The sequence below is a fragment of the Sceloporus undulatus genome, chromosome 6 (genome assembly GCF_019175285.1).
Source record: "Sceloporus undulatus isolate JIND9_A2432 ecotype Alabama chromosome 6, SceUnd_v1.1, whole genome shotgun sequence".
Lineage (NCBI taxonomy): Eukaryota > Metazoa > Chordata > Lepidosauria > Squamata > Phrynosomatidae > Sceloporus > Sceloporus undulatus.
Genome location: NC_056527.1, coordinates 5,077,953 through 5,096,138, shown reverse-complemented (window position 1 = coordinate 5,096,138; position 18,186 = coordinate 5,077,953). Strand labels below are relative to the sequence as shown.

Sequence of the window (18,186 nt, the reverse complement as noted above, 5' to 3'; positions counted from 1 at the left end):
GTTAAAATTGGACTTCATTTCCATACACGAAGGATTTGCAATTTGAATTGACATCCTCACATACCAATGGTATATATAGGTCTGGGCCTGGCTTCCATTCCACTAAATGCTTCTGATTAAGTAGACTGAAGTCTATGAAAGCTCACGCTGCCAATTTCTTTCTTTCAGTTAGTCTGAAAGGTGCTACAGGATCTCTCTATGTACTGATGCTACAGACTAACACAAATATATCTTTGAATTTTATCAATTCCTTGATATCCCACTTTTCCCCCAAGAGTGGGATTCCCCCAAGAGTGGGGTTATCAGCACTTGCACTGACATTTGTTGTTGTTGTTGTTGTTGTTGTTGTGTGCCTTCAAGTCATTTCTTACTTATGGCAACCCTAAACTGACTTATGGCAACCCTATCAGCACTGACATGGACTTCCACCTGTCGCACTTCATCTGTCTTTCATAAGGCATTATTTTACGCTAGAATGACAGGATCAGAGATGTGTGCTATAACAATGAACGCCAATTGTTACAAAGCAATCTAGAAAACAACGGGTTTTCATGCTTCCCACTGAAACATACCATGGATCTCCAAGACAGCAATGCTCTTGTCATCAACAGCATCACACATATATTTCCCTTGGTCTTCATATTCACATTTGTGTATTGTGAGGCTTCTCTTAGTCCCCCGGGAAATGATTCCAAACTTTTTATTTGGCCGCAGCTCAGTTCCGTCCTATGAAGAAGCCCAAACAGGTGTGTGTGATCACAAGCTCTTAGCAGATCTGGCAAGATTATGTGCTCTTGACTTGCCAAAATCAGCAAATTCCAGGTTCTCTTGTTCTAAAGCTACTAACATCCTTCCAAGCTTCATAAAGCTCTTTTCAAGTAAGATATAATTAAGCCAAATATCCAAGAGTTCATTACAGCTGTTAGTGTTTCATCAGACTGAGATTCAGAAGAATGTGATGTCAGACTCAAGAATCTATGAATCATATTGAAATGTCAATACAGGTTGAGCCTCCCTCATACAAAACACTTGGGGCCATAAGTGTTTTTGATTTTGAAATACCTGTATTTGCATATACAGATATCTTGGAGACACAAAATTCATGTATGCTTCATATACATCTTGTACACCTAGCCCGAAAATAATTTTAAAAAATATTTTCTTTGCATGAAACAAAGTTTTGTGTACATTGAACTATCAGAAACAAAGGTGTCACTATCTCAGCCACCCATGAAAAAAGTTTTGGATTTTGAGTATTTCAGCTCACAGAATTCCAGATAAAGGAGACACAAACATGGATTAGAGAATAGGTCATATAACTCAGAGGAATATAATACTGCTTATCACTGGACTCCAAATCTTCTCTTATCTCCAGTAATGCTGTAATTATTATCTTCTATATGTCAGCTAAACACCAGATTTCCATTGACCTGACTGTAAAAGCCTTTGTCAGATGTCATCTTAGTCTAATGCTCAATAATATCCCAGCTGCTTATTGTAGCAAAAGGGAGATGGAGCTATTCACAACCCACTGCTGAAAAAACAGTGCACCGGCCACTTTAGTGGGTTTTCTGCCTATGAGCTTGACTCCAAAGGCCTCCATGTTGCCTAGGAAGGGTGAATAAGTACAGGAGAATCATGTAAGGCAGAATAGTTTTTTGTGGGTTTTGGGGGTTATGTGGCCATGTTCTAGAAGAGTTTATTCCTGATGTTTCACCAGCATCTGTGGCTGGCACCTTCAGAGTAAGGCAGAATACTTTGCAAACTAAAGCCTCATTTTCTATTACAAACAAGAACTAAGAAAGCGAATCCCACGCTCTGGTCAGTAGACATATGGCTTTTGGCATAGGTATTCTTCCTACCTAGTTTTAATTAAATCAGTTTTTATAAGAACACTAGTTTAAAATGGCCACTTAAAGGGTCATCAGTGGTAAATAGCCCTAACTGGATATCCTTTTAATATTCACTTTATATTAAAACTGCAATATTCTTCATATTCATTATGCATATGTCAGAAAACTAGTCCATAGCTCATATAACTTGAACCATTTTCCATTTATTAACAGTCTGGCTTTAACTGCAATTGCTGTTGTGTTCATTATAGGCAACAGGATAAGAATCAAAATCCCTCCACCTTTTGCAATACTCAGAAAGAAAACAGCTCCAGGCCCCATTCCTGGAAAGCCAATTCAGTACCTTACGCCACTTCACTTCTGCATTAGGCCTGGAAAGTTCACACTCAAAAGTGACTGCGTCCTTGTGCTGAGCTTTGATATCTACCAAAGGTTTGATTATTTTCACTGGGCTTTCTAGGAAAAAAAAGAGAGGAAGGAGGGAAAAGGAACTCTGTGTTTCTGAAAGACATGACTGAACATGAGTTATTCTGATTGTCAGGTAAGATACACAAACACACACACATGCACAGTGAAATGCTGTTTTGAGAGGTAAAACCAGAGCCATCATTGGGGCTAGTCTACACTGACCAGAATACTTTGGGCTGCTCCCGGAGTATTCTGGCCCCAGGATTTACCCATTATCTCCATACTGCAAAGTAACACTGTGTGGATGTCTACACACATGTCCTGTTGTGCCATTTGACGCAGCCATCACTGGCAAGTATTGCTCCCTCTGAGATCAGAAATGAGGCGCCTGGTGTCCATCACATGGCTGAGTGCCTCATTGTGACTTCAGAGGCATCGATGTGCCAGCGGTGGTGGCACCAGGTGACACAGCAAGACGCGTGTATAAACAGTCATCCGGTGTCACTCTGGTGTACTTTGAACTTTCCAGCAAAATCCAAAGTTGGATTTTTAAAATCCAATGTAGCCAGGGACAGGAAAGATTTAGAACGGAACTGGCCTTCCCTTGTGAAGGCAGTCTGCATGTGAACCAGGGCTTTGGCCCTGTGTCTATTAGACAGGTGACAGTGAGGATGGGCGAAACTGGTGTAATTGCCCCATGTAGACATGCCCCTAAGACCGATATTCAAGTCTCAAGAATGTGGGTTGGGACTAGCACCACGGTACCACTAGAGAGAGCCAGAGTGTCCCATTTCCTTGCAGCTATTGCAAGACAACATGGAAACACCATCCCTTAGCAAAGGCATATTTGGGGCTGCTAACTCCTTTTCCAAAGAGAGACTCTGCAGTTCAGTTTTCTGAGGGTTGCAGTGTTCCTCAATGCAATATTTCTGAAACTTGCTTTCTCACTGACAAACAGCTACTACGGATGCACCCAACCAGATACTGACTTAGCCTGCCATCATTCAGTATCGCTTCCACTGCCTAGTTTCTTTCTCTTGTGTATTTCCTTCTGCCTAGAAGTCCCTACTAAGCTGACAGCTCAGAGCCTGCCTGGTCCTTTTCATTCCTTCTGTAAGACCTTTCCCTTCTGTGTATGGGGTACATCATAACAGTTGTGTAGCAACCACAGGTTCTGTTTGCAATCTCGAAAGCTTAGCAACCCAACAGAATTATTTCTGGGGAACGTTCTGTGGTTACTAAGCACTCCTTCTGGTCAGCATATTGGATGGATGGATGGATGGATGGATGGATGGATGGATGGATGGATGGATGGATCTGAAGCACACTGCTTCCTCTTGGCCCAGTATTTCACAAAGAAATCTCATCAGTCCAATGCAGAAATTGGTGCAATGCAACCATCCATAATATAAACAGGTTACTTGAGTGGAGAGGATGCTTACCTTTCACGTTAAGCCTCCCCGTGGTGTGAACACCTTCTGCCTTGAAGGCTATGAGGCCTGAATCCTCGATGGCGAGAGAGGAAAGCGTCAGTGAGTGTTTCTTCCCTTGGACGCTAATGAGACACTTCTCCTTAGCCTTCAGCCTCACGCCATCCTTCATCCAGGTTCCTTCCACATTCTCATGGGACAACTCAACCTCAAAGGTGACAGCATCTTTCTCATGGACATCCATGGGTTGCAGGCCCTTCACCACTTTGATGGGCCTCACTTGGGAACAAAACACAGGATAAAGGATGAGATGTGTCTGAACCAAAATTGATTCCATGCTCGTCACTCACTCCTCCATTTGAGAGACTATGGAACGTTCCAACGCCTGTCTGGAAATCACACTGAGAAAAAGATACAGATCCTGGCATAGGTGGACTTTGAGAATATAAACACATTGTCAATCTAGGAAAGTATTCTAAAAAAAATTTATCACATGAGCTCCATTCTTGGCACAATCACACAAATTCATGAAAATGGAAAGAAACTGATTTGTGGGCAGCCATTTTCGTATTCTTTTTAGATGTATACCTTCATTGCTTTAAAGATATGCCAATATATATAAAAAGCTAAGTGCAATGAATACATGCTTGCAAACCCCTAAAACATACAGATCAAGGGATCCTTGACTGAAAAGATATAATATATGAAGTGTAACATATTCCATTAGGTGTGTGTGTGTGTGTGTGTGTGGTATCTTTTCAGACACCAAATAAAAACTAGTCAGCTCAGTAGGCATAAGATTTGCTTTCCATCCTCTATTCTTCTTATGTATGTATTTTCACAAATTTTGTCCTTTAAGTTCAGAGACACAGCCATGTCAGTCTGGAATATCAATGGGCAAAGGGATCTTATTGCACCTTTGCATCTAACTGTGTGAAAAAAGTGGTAGCATAAGCTTTCGTAGACTAGGGGTGCATCTATGCTATAGCTCCATTTTACAGAATCCTGGGATTTGTATTTTTACAAGATCTTGCCAAAGAGGATTGCTGTCTCTCCAAACTACAAATCCTATGATTCTGTAGGATGGAACCTACAGTGCTGTCAAACTGCATTGTTTCAACAGTGTAGAGGCACCCTAACTCTTGCATCTGAGAAAGTCGACCATATGCTACAACTTCTTTCACACAGTTAGTCTCAAAGGTGCTACTGGATCTCTGTCCTTTAAAATCACATTTGCCCTTGACTAAATTTATTGCTGCTGCTACAAGGACCCTTTTCTGATGTTTCCCTGTGTAAGCTGCAAGGATTCCAAAAACTCCAGCATATCTGTTATAGGGATGACCTTTGGACTGGGTCAATAGATATTCCATCACTCAAAGTGGAAGAATGTGCTTGCAGGCATACTGGGGTTATTTTGGGGAAGAGCTGAGGAGGAAAGGATTAGCAAAAAGCACCAGCTCGACACACTTAAGGATTGCACAAGCAGCTGTTTGTTCTGTGCTATAGTAGGAGACCAGAAGCAAAAGCCACCCAGCCCACTCCAATATAGTGGAACAGTCTGCATTGCCACATTGGGAGGTTGAAAATATGGGTTAAATGTATTCACACAATGCGAAGCAGTCCTGTGGTCACTGTTCCCATTAACTAAGGAACTGCCTTGCAGCTGCCAAGTCTGGACTTCACTTGCCCTAATGGCAAACCTCCAACATTTCACAGATAAAAATTAGGAAATGTGTGGTCAAGGAAGCAAAATCAGAGTGTGGTCAAGATGGCAAAATTATTAATGAGGGAAAACACACAAGCTTGGAAAGACTGCAGCTGTTTGCTTTTGCTCGAGCCTACAGGGAAGGGCAAGATCCTGCCCCCTTCCCTTTTCTCTTCCCATTGAGTTAACAATTACTATTTATTTATTTATTTATTTATTTATTGCTTTCTCCTAGAGTAGACCCAAGGTGGATTTGAACCAGATTCCACCACAGAAGTAAGCTGAGGACAAAGGGGAGAAGTGTGAAGGAAAGAGAGAAACTAGGACATTTTTAAAACAACTGAAAATGTGGGTTGAGAGAGGATTAATCAGGACTGTCCCTGCCAAATCAGGACAGTTGGAGGATATCTGAAGGCCAGCCATGATGTGGAACATCAGATCTACTGGTCTGGAGGTGGGTAGCTTCCTGACTAAAACAGAGCCCCTCACATAAACACACACTTGCTTAGCAAATCTGCTTGCAAACGCACAAGCTGGACACCTCTGGGCAGAAGATGTTCCTTCTGCCATTAGAAACACCCCTGTCAAAATGGCAGATTTCAAAGAAATGCATGTCACAGGGCGGGTGGGTTTCCTCGCCTGCTTTTTGTCATTGGTTGAAATGCATGAAAAATAAGAAATAGAAAACTGAGGAAGGACAAAGGTGAGCTGAAAAGAAAAAGATGTCCTTCCTTCACCCAAGGAAGGGGATGACACAGGGCGCACCAATTCTTGAGACCATGCCACAAGAGCCATGTTAGCCAACCCCGGTTTGTGACTGACTAATTGTCCAGTTGAAAAGTTGCTACAGTTCTCGATCTCATAAGGAAAACAATACAGTATATATATTTCCATAGTTGCATTTGTCTTAGGAGCTTATTGCATGGACAAAAAATCCAACTGCAGGCGAGAATTATACCACATAATTCACTGCCGTTTCCGCCAGGCGAGTGCAGCCCAGCTGCATTCCAGACGCACTTTGGAAGCTGCTTTTGAAAGTCATCTGCATCAGTTGGACTTGTGGGACTGGACCTCAGACCTTCTATATGAAAAGCACATGCTTGGCCACTGAGCTACAGTTTCCCTCTCTCCTGTTATTCCAGTATTATGTGCATTTCTGACAGGCAATATTTATCTTTCCAAAATGCCTGCCCTTAAGGGGAGGCATGTAAATAATTCTGACTTAATTTCGACCAATAAATAATTCCGACTTACTTTCCACAGTTAGTTTTGCCTGGGTCTTGTCATGGAGGGTCTCACAGGCATAAAAACCACGGTCCTCACAGGCGGCACTCTTGATCACAAGGCTGTGCTTTGTCCCTTCAGCTTTGATCTCCATGTTGGCATCTGAATGGAGCATGCTGCCATTCTTCACCCACTTCACGTCTGTTGTAGGCTTCGATAACTCTACTTCCAGTGTCACGGTCTCCTTCTCCTCCACTGTTTTGGCTTCCAGTTTCTTCACAAACAATGCTGGGGCTTCTGCATGCAAAATATACACAGAAATGCAAGCTTGAAAGAGCCCCAAAAATGGCCAAAGTCAGACACAGTTCAAAATGATCTTACACTAGTTGTTATTTGCAAAGGGGCACAGCAGGTAGCCCTGTGTACATGAACACCATCATTCAAGAAGGATTACAATAGCAAGTACATTTCTATACCGCTTATCAGTGCACTTAAGCACTCCCTAAGCAGTTTACAACTGTAAGCTAATTGCAATCTGGGTTCTCATTTTAGCGACCTCTTGGAAGGATGCAAGCCTGAGTTGAGCTTGATCTCTTTTGCTAGTATTGAACTCGCAACCTTATGGTTTGTGAGTGAATGGCTGCAGTACAGGCATTTAAATACTGTTAAACCACTTGACAAGATGGAAGTTGGAACATGTCCAGCATTTCCAGCAGAGGGCAACCAATGTGGTAAAAGGTCTGGAAACCAAGTCCTATGAGAAGCAACTTAGGGAGTTGCATATGCTTAGCTTGGAGAAAGGAAGACTGAGGATGCATCTGCACTGTAGAACTAATGCAGTTTGATACTGCATTAAAACTAGAACCACAGCAGGTAGGCTTCCTAGGAACTTTTAGGGGTCCAATCTGTCATCAAAACAATCCACCCTGTGATATAAATTGCATGTTTTACTCATTCCCATTACTCACCTTCTACTTTAAGATTCGCTTTGCTCTGCACCCCTTCGACTTCTGCCGAGATTTCCCCAGAATCTTTCAGGGTCAGGTCAGTGATGGTGAGGCTGTGGTTTGAGTCCTTCTGAGAAATGACATATTTCTTACTGGCTTCAATTTTGGTTCCGTTGCGGCTCCATGTGACGGCTGCATCAGCAGGGGAAACAACACATTTGAAGACGGCTTCCTTGCCTTCTTCTGCTACTATGTTGTGAAGGCCTTTGACAAACTTCACCACTCTAGGAACTGGGAAGAAGACAGTTGATGGCATGAGCACATTATGATGATAACCATTTGTATAAATCATTCAATCCTTCATCCTCTTTGGCAATAGGTGCTGTTAGTTGAATTATTTTCATGATCTTGAATGGTAGAACATGTGCTTGCTAAAGCAGCATGTACCCAATGCTTCCCATGCTAGGCTTCAGTTCTGAACATCCTTGTACATCATTTCAAGTCAGGACCACATCTGTGATCTCCTATGCTGACTCTCATTCTTTTCTGCCCACCATCCTGTTTCTCAAATGGTTTACCCGACTCTAGTGTAAAGCTGGAAAGAATATTCACCACTATTCATTCTCTGTTGAAAAGGGGGTTTCCTGACAGTTGGGAAACCTGGTCAGTAAGAATAACTGGTGAGACATTTTCACAGTTGTTGACAGTACTGACACATGAGAAAATGTTTCAGGAAATTATTCTGTGCAAAAAGACACAAGAGTTCTTGCACAAAAAGGCACTGTTTCCAGATAGCCACATATTTTTCATGGAAAATTGGGGGGGGGGGTGTTGCATAAGCCTCCGGCAGTTTTCACATGCCTCTTTAAAAATATTGTTTTCATACAAGAAAAGTATGGCTTTCACACACACACACACACACACTAATGATTTTGCAGAATACTTCAAAATGTGCAAATACTGGGTGAGACCTGCAGAGAAATATTCAATTTCTCCCACAGCAAGGAGAAAACTGCATGAATTATTCATCCTTGAATGGACAAAAAAACTAGTGAACATTAACATTCCCACTCTAGAGTAATTATGTCCAGAAAATACCCACAACTGAGACCACTGACAATGGTATCTTGGATGCCCAGCTCTGGACCGTCAACTGTGCACTACCATAGCACTTACGGTGCTAAGCCCTACCTATGGGGGTGACCTGAATGTTGCACTTGTCATGCTTGGTTTCGCAGCAGTAATCTCCTTTGTCTTCTGCCCGGAGACCTGTTATGATCAGGACGCGCTTTTCTCCAATCTCACGCATCTGGTAGCGCTTGTCCGCTTTGAGTTCCACACCATCCTTGCGCCAGACAACGTCGCCCTTTGGCTGGCTTAGTTCACAGCTCAGGGTCACAGTCCCTCCAATCTCAGCTTTAACTGGCTCCAGCTTCTTGGCAAATTTCACTGGGATTTCTGAGATGGGGAGAAAGAATATTAACACACATAACACACCTTCTGAGCATCTTTGAGAAGTATGCATCTGGATACCTCATTTGTGCAACATCTTCCATTCTGGACTGCCCTTCCTTGCATATGCAAAAGGGGATGTTCTAAAAGCCTGGCACAGACTTTAGTTTTTCCCAACAGTGGAGGAGCTCTAAAAATCAGACCGTTTCAACAGAAGAGCTGAGACAGCACCATACATCTACCAAAAGGGGCCCTGAGCCGATAATCAGATTTTCAGCCTTTTCTCCCTTTTATTTTCAGCAGCATAATATCAATTCTTATACTGCAAAGATTTGTTCAAATGCGTGTTAGCAGTACCAGGTAACATTTTAGAAACCGTGAGATGCAGTCCACGGATTATGAACTCCTCTTAGTAGCCAAACAGTAGTCAGTGTCCCCCATTGTTCCTCTCTCCCATGACTAGCAGAAGCCAACAAAATTTGAATTATATATAAATGGATAAATTCACATAAAATCTAGCTTTTTACCAATACAGAATGCATTCATTCATTCATTTATGATTCAGAGAGGATACAATTCTGAGTTAGACTAAAATCTACTGGGCTGTATTCAACATTGATTTTATATTGCAGTATTCCCCAACTTGAGTCCTCCTGATGTTTCGGACTGCAACTCCTAGGATTCTTGATCGGTATGTTGTTCTTGGGTTGGCAGCAGCCTTAGACATTGTGTGTTGTGTGCCTTCAAGTCATTTCCGACTTATGGCAACCCTAAGATGAACCTATCATGAGGCTGTCTTGGCAAGATCTGTTCAGAGGAGGTTTGCCATTGCCTTCCTCTGAGGCTGAAAGAGTGTGACTTGCCCAAGGTCACCCGACCAGTTTCATGGCCAAGCAGGGAATTGAACCCTGGTCTCCATAGTCATAATCCAACACTCAAACAACTATGTAACATTGGAACCTCTTAATATTAAGCTTAGATTATTAAATTGTGTTTATCGATGCAAGCCCATTTGGCTTGGGTCCAGCTTGCAAAGTTTAGAATTCCAGTATGGTAAATTCATTTCTGACTCATCTGGAGATGTTTCTCTCACCTTGGACTTGAACTTGGAACTGCTGCTTATCATTCTTGGTCTCACAGGTGTACACTCCAATATCTTTGACATCAGCCTGCTTCACAGTCAGGGTCCGAGAAGCTCCATCTTTTTTCATGTCATATTTCTTGTTGCCCCTGATTTCAGCTCCATCCTTGAGCCATTTGACCTCAGCATCCTCAGGCACCACAGATGTCGACAGGACGATGCTTTTTTGCTCCTGAACAACAACCTTTTCTTCTTGGGCACCTTTTCTTTGGAATTTTGCCTCAGGTTCTATACCAGTCATTGGAAAATAAAAAGGAAGAGGAAAAGGAAGGAGGAAGAAGTAGTAACAGTGGTAACTGCTAAGTACATCATGCTCTAACTCTGAGGAAGTTGTCTCCATTCAGAGGAAATAAAAAGTTCTTCCATTGGTATTTGTCATGAGATTCCAGAAACTGGCCTCATAATCCTAATCCTTTGAACATATTAGAGTTCTTATGGGATCAGCAAATACCTCGAACACACAAATCAATGCAATTTTTTTCTTTTAAAAAAACCCTTAATTTACACTTCTTGGATTAATACACAGTATAGAAGTATTCTTTGGATACCTCCAACGTATTCATTGGCATATTCTTTGGATATTTCTATGCATTTAGCAATCTTGGGTCAATGCATATCCAAATATTTTAAGACAAAATGTGTACAATGGTGTGTATCTAACAGTAATTAAACACAAATATTTGTGAAGCTTGTTTAAAAAATAAAATTCACAGTAACAGGACAAGGATATGGGAGAGACTTATAAACGGACACAGGCAAAACTAATATGGAATGGAATTCAAGCTATCAAGTTAAAGTTATCTGTTCATCCTACTCACTAACAGTCACTGGGGGAAAGTATCTAGGATATCATCATAATTCTGTCTGCTAAAGAGTTTGGGAAGAAATTTTGGTCTCTCTCCAAGATAGCAGAATTCAGCCAAATGTAAACTAAATTTTTTGTGAGTTTTTCGTGCTATGTGGCCATATTCTAGAAGAGTTTATTCCTGATGTTTTGCCTGCATCTGTGGCTGGCGAAATGTCAGGAATAAACTTTTCTAGAACATGGCCACATAGCCTGAAAAATTCACAAAAAACTATGGATGTTGGCTGTGAAAGCCTTCACAAATTTAAACTATGTTTCCCTAAAAATCGTAACAGCAGCAGCGGTTATTCCATTTCCTCTGCTTACGAACAAAATAAGTGATGTTTCACACAGAAATATGAAATAAGGAGCCACCCTTAATGTTTCAATGAACAAAGTTTAAGGTGGAGGTTAACATACATTATCATCATCACTATCTCCACTCATGCACAGAGCTAAAATGCATGTGGCAAAATCCAGTGACAAGATTCTCTTGCAGAAACACCACAAGTCCCAGTAAAACAAAGGAATCACGTTCTTATGCAGCTTCCCTTAGTTTCACTGGGACATAGGCAGTAGGTTTTCTTCCCATATCCTTGATGTCCTCTCTAAGCATATCATATAGTATGGAGAGTCCATGGAAGATTATTACAGAAAAATCTGCCACACTTGCCAGTGATCAAAGTGATTCATTCCAACACAGACACAAGTCTCAGATAGTCCTGGTTCTCCACTGAGATCTGCTTTCCCTTCCGTGGAGGAGATGAACTTACCTGTTGCTTCAACCTTGAAGGTCAGCTTCTGGCCCGCCGCTTCACAGGTATATTCCCCAGCATCCCTTTTCTCCACTTGTTCCAGGACCAGTTTTCGGGAGGTGCCCTTGGATTCCACCTTGATTTTTTTGTTAGTGCTGAGGAGCTTCCCGTCTTTGTACCATTTCACTTCAGTCTCAGAGCTGGCCACTTCACAGACCAAAGCGGTGTTCTCTTTCACAACAGCCTTGACTTCCTTCTGCACCTTCTCCTTATTAGCAAATATATCAACAGCCTCTGTGAAATGGGAGAAAGAAACAGAACCTGTTGATGGAAGATGTATGTCTCCATTACCAATTAAAACAGTCCTTGATATTAGAGTTAGAACTCAATATTTGCACATGCTGGTGGGCTGTTGTGTTAGTCTTCCAAGGTTATAAGTTGTGTAGAAATGGCAGAAATGAATAAGCACCATGCCCTGCCATCCTTCTGGGAACTCAGAGAAACTGAAAAATTCAAAGACACAGCTGTGTTAGCCTGAAAAATCAGTATGCAAAGAGATCTTGTAGCACCTTTGAGACTAACTGAAAGAAAATAGCTGGTAGCATGATCTTTCGTTCACTTCAGTTTACTTCCTCAGATGTGAGACTTCATGCATCTGAACAAGTAACTCACGCTACCACCTTTTTTCTTTGAGTTAGTCTCAAAGGTGTTACAGATCCCTTTGGAAATTGTAGTTTCTGATGATGCTGGAACTATGAAGAATATTAGCTACTCTGTATTTCAGTTGTTAGCCATTTGTGATATTTTGGCTTCATTCCCACTACATTTTAAACCGGACCTCAAATCGGTTTGAACCGGTTTAAATGACCCTGGTTCACATTTGAACCAAATCACAAACCAGATCTCAAACTGATTTATTTGTAAGTGGGAATGAGGCCTTTATGCGGAAGGGGAGAATATAAAACATTTTTAAAGAAACCCTTTTTTAAAACTAGATAAGCTGTTAATCCATACACAGTCCCCAATTTTCTTTGGGAAGACATGACATGGTAGTTGGGGAGATATGACACTTGCGTGAAGAAACCACACAGGACATTTTTGAGATATATCCACGGGCACAGAATGGATACAGCTATATTTCATCTCCTCTGATTGAGAATGCTTGATTTGATTTCTAGGAAAGCTTTTCTCATTGCAGATAGGTATCTTTCATTCTTAGGTAAAAGTAATGGATGTCCCTTGACATGAATGTTTAGTTGTCACCAACTGTGGAAGGTGGTGCTCATCTCCGTTACTAAGCTGAAGAGCCAGCATTGTCTGAAGACAAATCCAGCAATCATGTGGCCAGCATGATTGCACTGAACACTGTTATCATCCCACCGGAGTAGTGCCTATCCATCTAGTTGCATTTGCATGATTTTGAACTGTTAGATTGGCAGAAGGTGAGACTAGTGATGTGAGTTCACCCCACTTGGGCCTCGAACTGCCAACCTTCCTCTGTTCTGATCATCAGAATTGGCATCTTAACCGCTAAGCCACTGCATCCCTGCATACTTACCTTCAACCTTAAGTTTGAAAGTGAGTTTCTGGTTGCCGGCTTCACAGGTGTACTCGCCCTCGTCCTTCTTCTCTGCCTGTTGCACAGTCAACCGCCGGGATTTGCCTTCGGCTTCTATCTTGAGCTTCTTGCTAGAGGTGATAAGTTTCCCATCCTTGAACCACTTCACTTCTGTCTTGGCCTGGGCCACCTCACAGCTGAAGATAGCATTCTTTGAAGAGACAGTCTTGACCTCCTTCTGTACCCTCTCTTTGTTGGCAAACGCCTCTTCAGCTTCTAGACCATTAACACCAGCAGAATTTTTAAAACAAAGTATCAATACTTCAATTACAGACTTATGTAATATCTGTAACTTAATCAAAAACTGAAGCAATTTTCTGAGTTGGCACCCAGTATAAAAGATATTGCTCCATGGATCTCTTCTTTAAAAATACGGCTCATTCTCAAAACTGACCTCCCACATACAAAAATATCATTATTACTTCCAGGACAATTATAAAACTCATGCTGACATTACTGAGCAATTTATTTGTGGTTCTGACATCTAACTGGCACAATAAGCTCAACAAATACATTGGTTTTGGCATCATAAGGAACCTATAATGCAGATAGAAAAAATCCTTCATTGGACTCAACAATTTCAATGAAAGAAGCATTCTGAACCTCCTGAGATCTTTTGTGGGAGGAAATACTCCCACCTGGCTTCAAGCATTCACACATCTGGAAGGCTAACGTTTCTGAGAAAGGAAGTATGCAGAAGGCAATACTCTTTTTTTAAATGTGAACATTTAAAATACGCATAACTTGAAATAAGGCAATTGGGAGATGTGTAAATTAATTTGCACAAATAAATGGGGGGGGGGGACTATGAAACATCCATTTTCAAACAAAGTGCCCAAACTTCAGCACAGGAACCTATTGCATGACCTGATATTAGACAAAAACGGGGACAAAAATGAAGGTGGGAGTTGGTGAGACTCAAAAGAGATGTTTTTAATCCATGGTCCTTCACACCACTTGCTGCCCCAAATATAACAGGAGAGATGAAAAAATAAAGTAGAACTTGTACCTGTTACAGTGATTTTGAAGGTCAGTTTCTGTCCAGCTGCTTCACAGGTGTATTCGCCTGCATCCTTCTTCTCTATTTGTTGCACAATCAGCCGTCGAGATTTGCCTTCAGTTTCCACCTTGAATTTCTTGCTGGAGGTGATCAGTTTCCCATCTTTGAACCATTTCACTTCTGTCTTGGCTTGGGCCACTTCACAGCTGAGAGTAGCATTTTCTGAAGAGATAGCCTTGATCTCCTTCCGAATCTTCTCTTTGTTGGCAAATACATCCTCAACTTCTGCAACTGAAGAAAGAAACAGATAGGTTTTACAACTTCATCTTTCTTGCTTCAAGGCAAGTCAAGTTTCTCATTGACCCCTAGTTGATAGGAAGCCAAGATGACAGAGAAACACATGAAAAGCTCCACATTGTAGATCTTGTTCATCACCCTTAGGCAGATTAACCCAAAAAATTCATACAACAACACGCCACAAGAAGGGAGGCCTAGGTGGACATCCAGCGGTGGTTTTGAGAAGACAGTCCCCTTTTTATATCATGTATTGTACACCAAGACCTCTAGAAAAATGAGTTACTGTAAGCAATGTGCAAAATTTTGTATGGACAGCTATTTTGAATGCTCCATATCAAGAGTAAGCAGACTCCAGATTTGTATGATCTACTTTGTTTATGCTAGAACAGTGAGATCCAGAAAGTGGAACATGGTGCAGAAGACATGAGCCTGAGGGAGAGAGTAGGCTGGCCCAGTTCCATCAGGGGCTAGCCTGAAGAAGAAGAGCCCTCCCTCCGGTCCATCTGCCTTGGTCCAGGCCTCAGAGGGAGAGAAGAATGCTGGACCTGATCCCCTCCCCCCCTCACCATTCCCTTCTCCTTTTGTGTCGTGTCTTTTAGATTGTAAGCCTGTGGGCAGGGAACTGTCTGTTATCCCCTCTATTGTAAACCGCTCGGATTCCCAGTGATTGGGCGGTATATAAATAAAACCTATTATTATTATTATTATTATTATTATTATTATTATTATGAGTTTAGAATGAAAGAGTCTGGAAACCAGGGATTTATTTTTACTACCAAAAGAGTGGAATGGAGCTCATAATCTTTCCATACCAAAATCAGCTCCTGCTCAAAACAAAATCTCTGTTACAGACTGCCCAAATAAAGCTGCTTCGGGTCTCTTTGGAGGTATGCTGTTTAAATTATGCATGCATCCTAAGAATCCGGAAGCTGCACCAAAGCTGCACTCCAGTGCTAAGAATGGAGTGTGGCTTTGGTGTGACCTCCGGACTCTTAGGACCCATGCATCATTTAAATAGCATACCTCCAAAGAGACCCGAAGCAGCTTTATGTTGGCAGTCTGTAACAGGCCTCTGTTGCAACTACGGCTGCATTTGCACTGCAGAAATAATCCAGTTTGACATCACTTTAACTGCCATGAGTCAATGCTATGGAATGCTGGGTTTTTTAGGTTTGCGAGACATTTAGCCTTCTCTGCCAGAGATCTCTGTTGCCACAACAAACTACAGTTCCCAGAATTCCATATCACTGAGCCATGGTAGCTAAAGTGGTGCCAAAATGGATTATTTCTGAAGTGTGGGTGCAGCCTTTATATAATCCTTGGAAATTGGGGGGTCTTTTTTATTTAATTTTATTTTTACCTTACATAACAACATCCAATATTACATCTTTCTAAATATTCATAAAACATGCTTTTAAATATGGTATACATATTTACAATTTGACTTCTCATAATTCATCCAGTTTGTATAAACTTTTATCACTTAAATCTTATTGTCTTCAATACAACTGCAATATTTTTCAGTTCCTCTGAATGTTAAACCTTCAAGCTTAATTTATTTTGATCTTTTTATCTTAATGCATACAATTCAGTGTCTCTATAAGCTGAACCTTTTCTTCTTACAATACAACAACTGGGAATAAGAAAGTTCTTCTGATCCACTGCAAATAATCCAAAAACTCTACAAGTCGATCCATATCTATTTCACATTCTGCATTTCATATGTACCATCCAAGACCAAGGCCCTTTTCAGCCTATGCAGGATCTAAAGCATAAATGTTATTAACAACCTCCAGATGAATGAAGTGATGCTCAAGAAAAGCAGAGAGGCTGCTGGTTTAAGGCTCAACATCAGATGCTCCATGTTCAACTTAAATTGTCAACGTAAGTGTCAAGAAATTCAGGATATCTTTTTTTTTAGCATTGGCAACCATATGAGAAGAGTAGGATGTAAACTTTCCCATTCTTGATGAAAAGGGGCGTTTGAACACATCATGCAAAAATAGTCAGTCACTGAAAATATTTCACATTTCTGAACATTTTCTTGACGGCAAAATTTAGGATTTGTGCCAAAATAAATTGCCCTATTTATGTAAACAGTATGTTTTATGCGATTTTTTCCACAGAAAAGTCCTGAAGTCTAAACAAAAATCCACAATAATGTACAAAAATTGTCCCAGCAGCGAGAAAACTTTTGCAAACTTCATTTGTTCTTCCTTAAGACTGAAACAGGTAGAGATTTGAATCCCAAGGAAAGAGAGCAAGAAAAATGGGTGGTGGTGACATTTGATCAGTTGAGTAGAGAGAGATCCAAATAGAAAATAACGTATTTTAAACATCCACAAACCTTTTTCATCTGCTACAGTGAATTTGAAAGTCAGTTTCTGGCCACCAGCTTCACAGGTGTATTCACCTGCATCCTTCTTCTCTGCCTGTTGCACAGTCAGCCTCCGGGATTTGCCTTCAGCTTCTACCTTGTGCTTCTTGCTGGAGGTGATGAGTTTCCCCTCTTTGAACCATTTCACTTCTGTCTTGGTTTGGGCCACTTCGCAGCTGAGGGTTGCATCCTTTGAAGAGACAGCCTTGACCTCTTTCTGTACCTTCTCCTTGTTCACAAACACCTCCTCAGCTTCTGTACAGTTAACACCAACAAGATACAAGCCCAGCAAACATTGTAGAAGAAAGAAAACACCAACACTTCATTAATCACAGACCGCTACAGTTGAATGAGATCAGATAGACAACTAGACGGGGCCAGGACTCAACTTAAGTTATTTCGCATTGGCTCAACAACATTGCACTTCCACTGGGAAACATTTAACCTGTCTGTTAGGGATAAGGCCTTGTCTATATAATCATAAATACATAAATATACACTACAGCCCTTCGGTGCCAGTCAATGGCTTCGGCTGTGGTTCATGGGTGTTATCAACAGATCGCTTGGGAAGAAAGAGTTTGCCCATCTGGATCTAATACAGTTGAAGACCTAACCCATTATTTACTTGGATGCCCAATTCATAAAGATATAAGAGGTGCCTAAAGAACTAGGATTGGTACCAAACAGCAATGATTTGAATTTGATCAAAATTTTTATTAGGGGACACTTCTGAAAAGGCAGCTTGCTTTGCCTTTAATGTGTCAATTTTAAGGAGGAAGTTTTGTAAAGATGATGGTTAGGTTTCAGCATATATTTGAACCTGTACAAAAAAATTGGATGATTTTAGTTTTGTAAAATAATGTCATATATTTCCAGTGTATCTGATTTTTGTGTTTATTTAGTTTGAATTGAGCATATAAAGTTGATGTTTTTAGTTATGTGATGTAACATACTACTCTTATAATGTATCTGATTTTTGTGTTTTATTTGGATTCCTTTTTTTGTAATGGTTTATGCTACACACAAATAAATTTCCTTACTACTATTTACTAAATATACACATATGTGCACACACATAAATACACACATAAGTTGAGTCGACCTTTTAAAATATTGTGTGTGTGTGTGTGTGTGT

General features: G+C 41.0%; 1 protein-coding gene across 8 annotated transcripts in view; it reads right to left on the bottom strand.

Moving 5' to 3' along the window:
- OBSCN (obscurin, cytoskeletal calmodulin and titin-interacting RhoGEF) overlaps nucleotides 1-18,186 on the bottom strand; it is a 236,693-nt gene that overhangs the window by 177,901 nt on the left and 40,606 nt on the right. For all 8 annotated transcript variants that reach the window (XM_042477238.1, XM_042477239.1, XM_042477242.1 and 5 more), the window contains exons 12-22: nucleotides 17,022-17,306; nucleotides 14,387-14,668; nucleotides 13,318-13,593; nucleotides 11,778-12,053; nucleotides 10,113-10,388; nucleotides 8,759-9,025; nucleotides 7,589-7,858; nucleotides 6,651-6,917; nucleotides 3,704-3,970; nucleotides 2,197-2,309; nucleotides 573-726 (exon numbers count right to left, since the gene is read on the bottom strand). In XM_042477238.1, coding sequence (XP_042333172.1) covers nucleotides 573-726; nucleotides 2,197-2,309; nucleotides 3,704-3,970; nucleotides 6,651-6,917; nucleotides 7,589-7,858; nucleotides 8,759-9,025; nucleotides 10,113-10,388; nucleotides 11,778-12,053; nucleotides 13,318-13,593; nucleotides 14,387-14,668; nucleotides 17,022-17,306 — 2,733 coding nt within the window. The remainder of the gene's footprint in view (nucleotides 1-572; nucleotides 727-2,196; nucleotides 2,310-3,703; nucleotides 3,971-6,650; nucleotides 6,918-7,588; nucleotides 7,859-8,758; nucleotides 9,026-10,112; nucleotides 10,389-11,777; nucleotides 12,054-13,317; nucleotides 13,594-14,386; nucleotides 14,669-17,021; nucleotides 17,307-18,186) is intronic.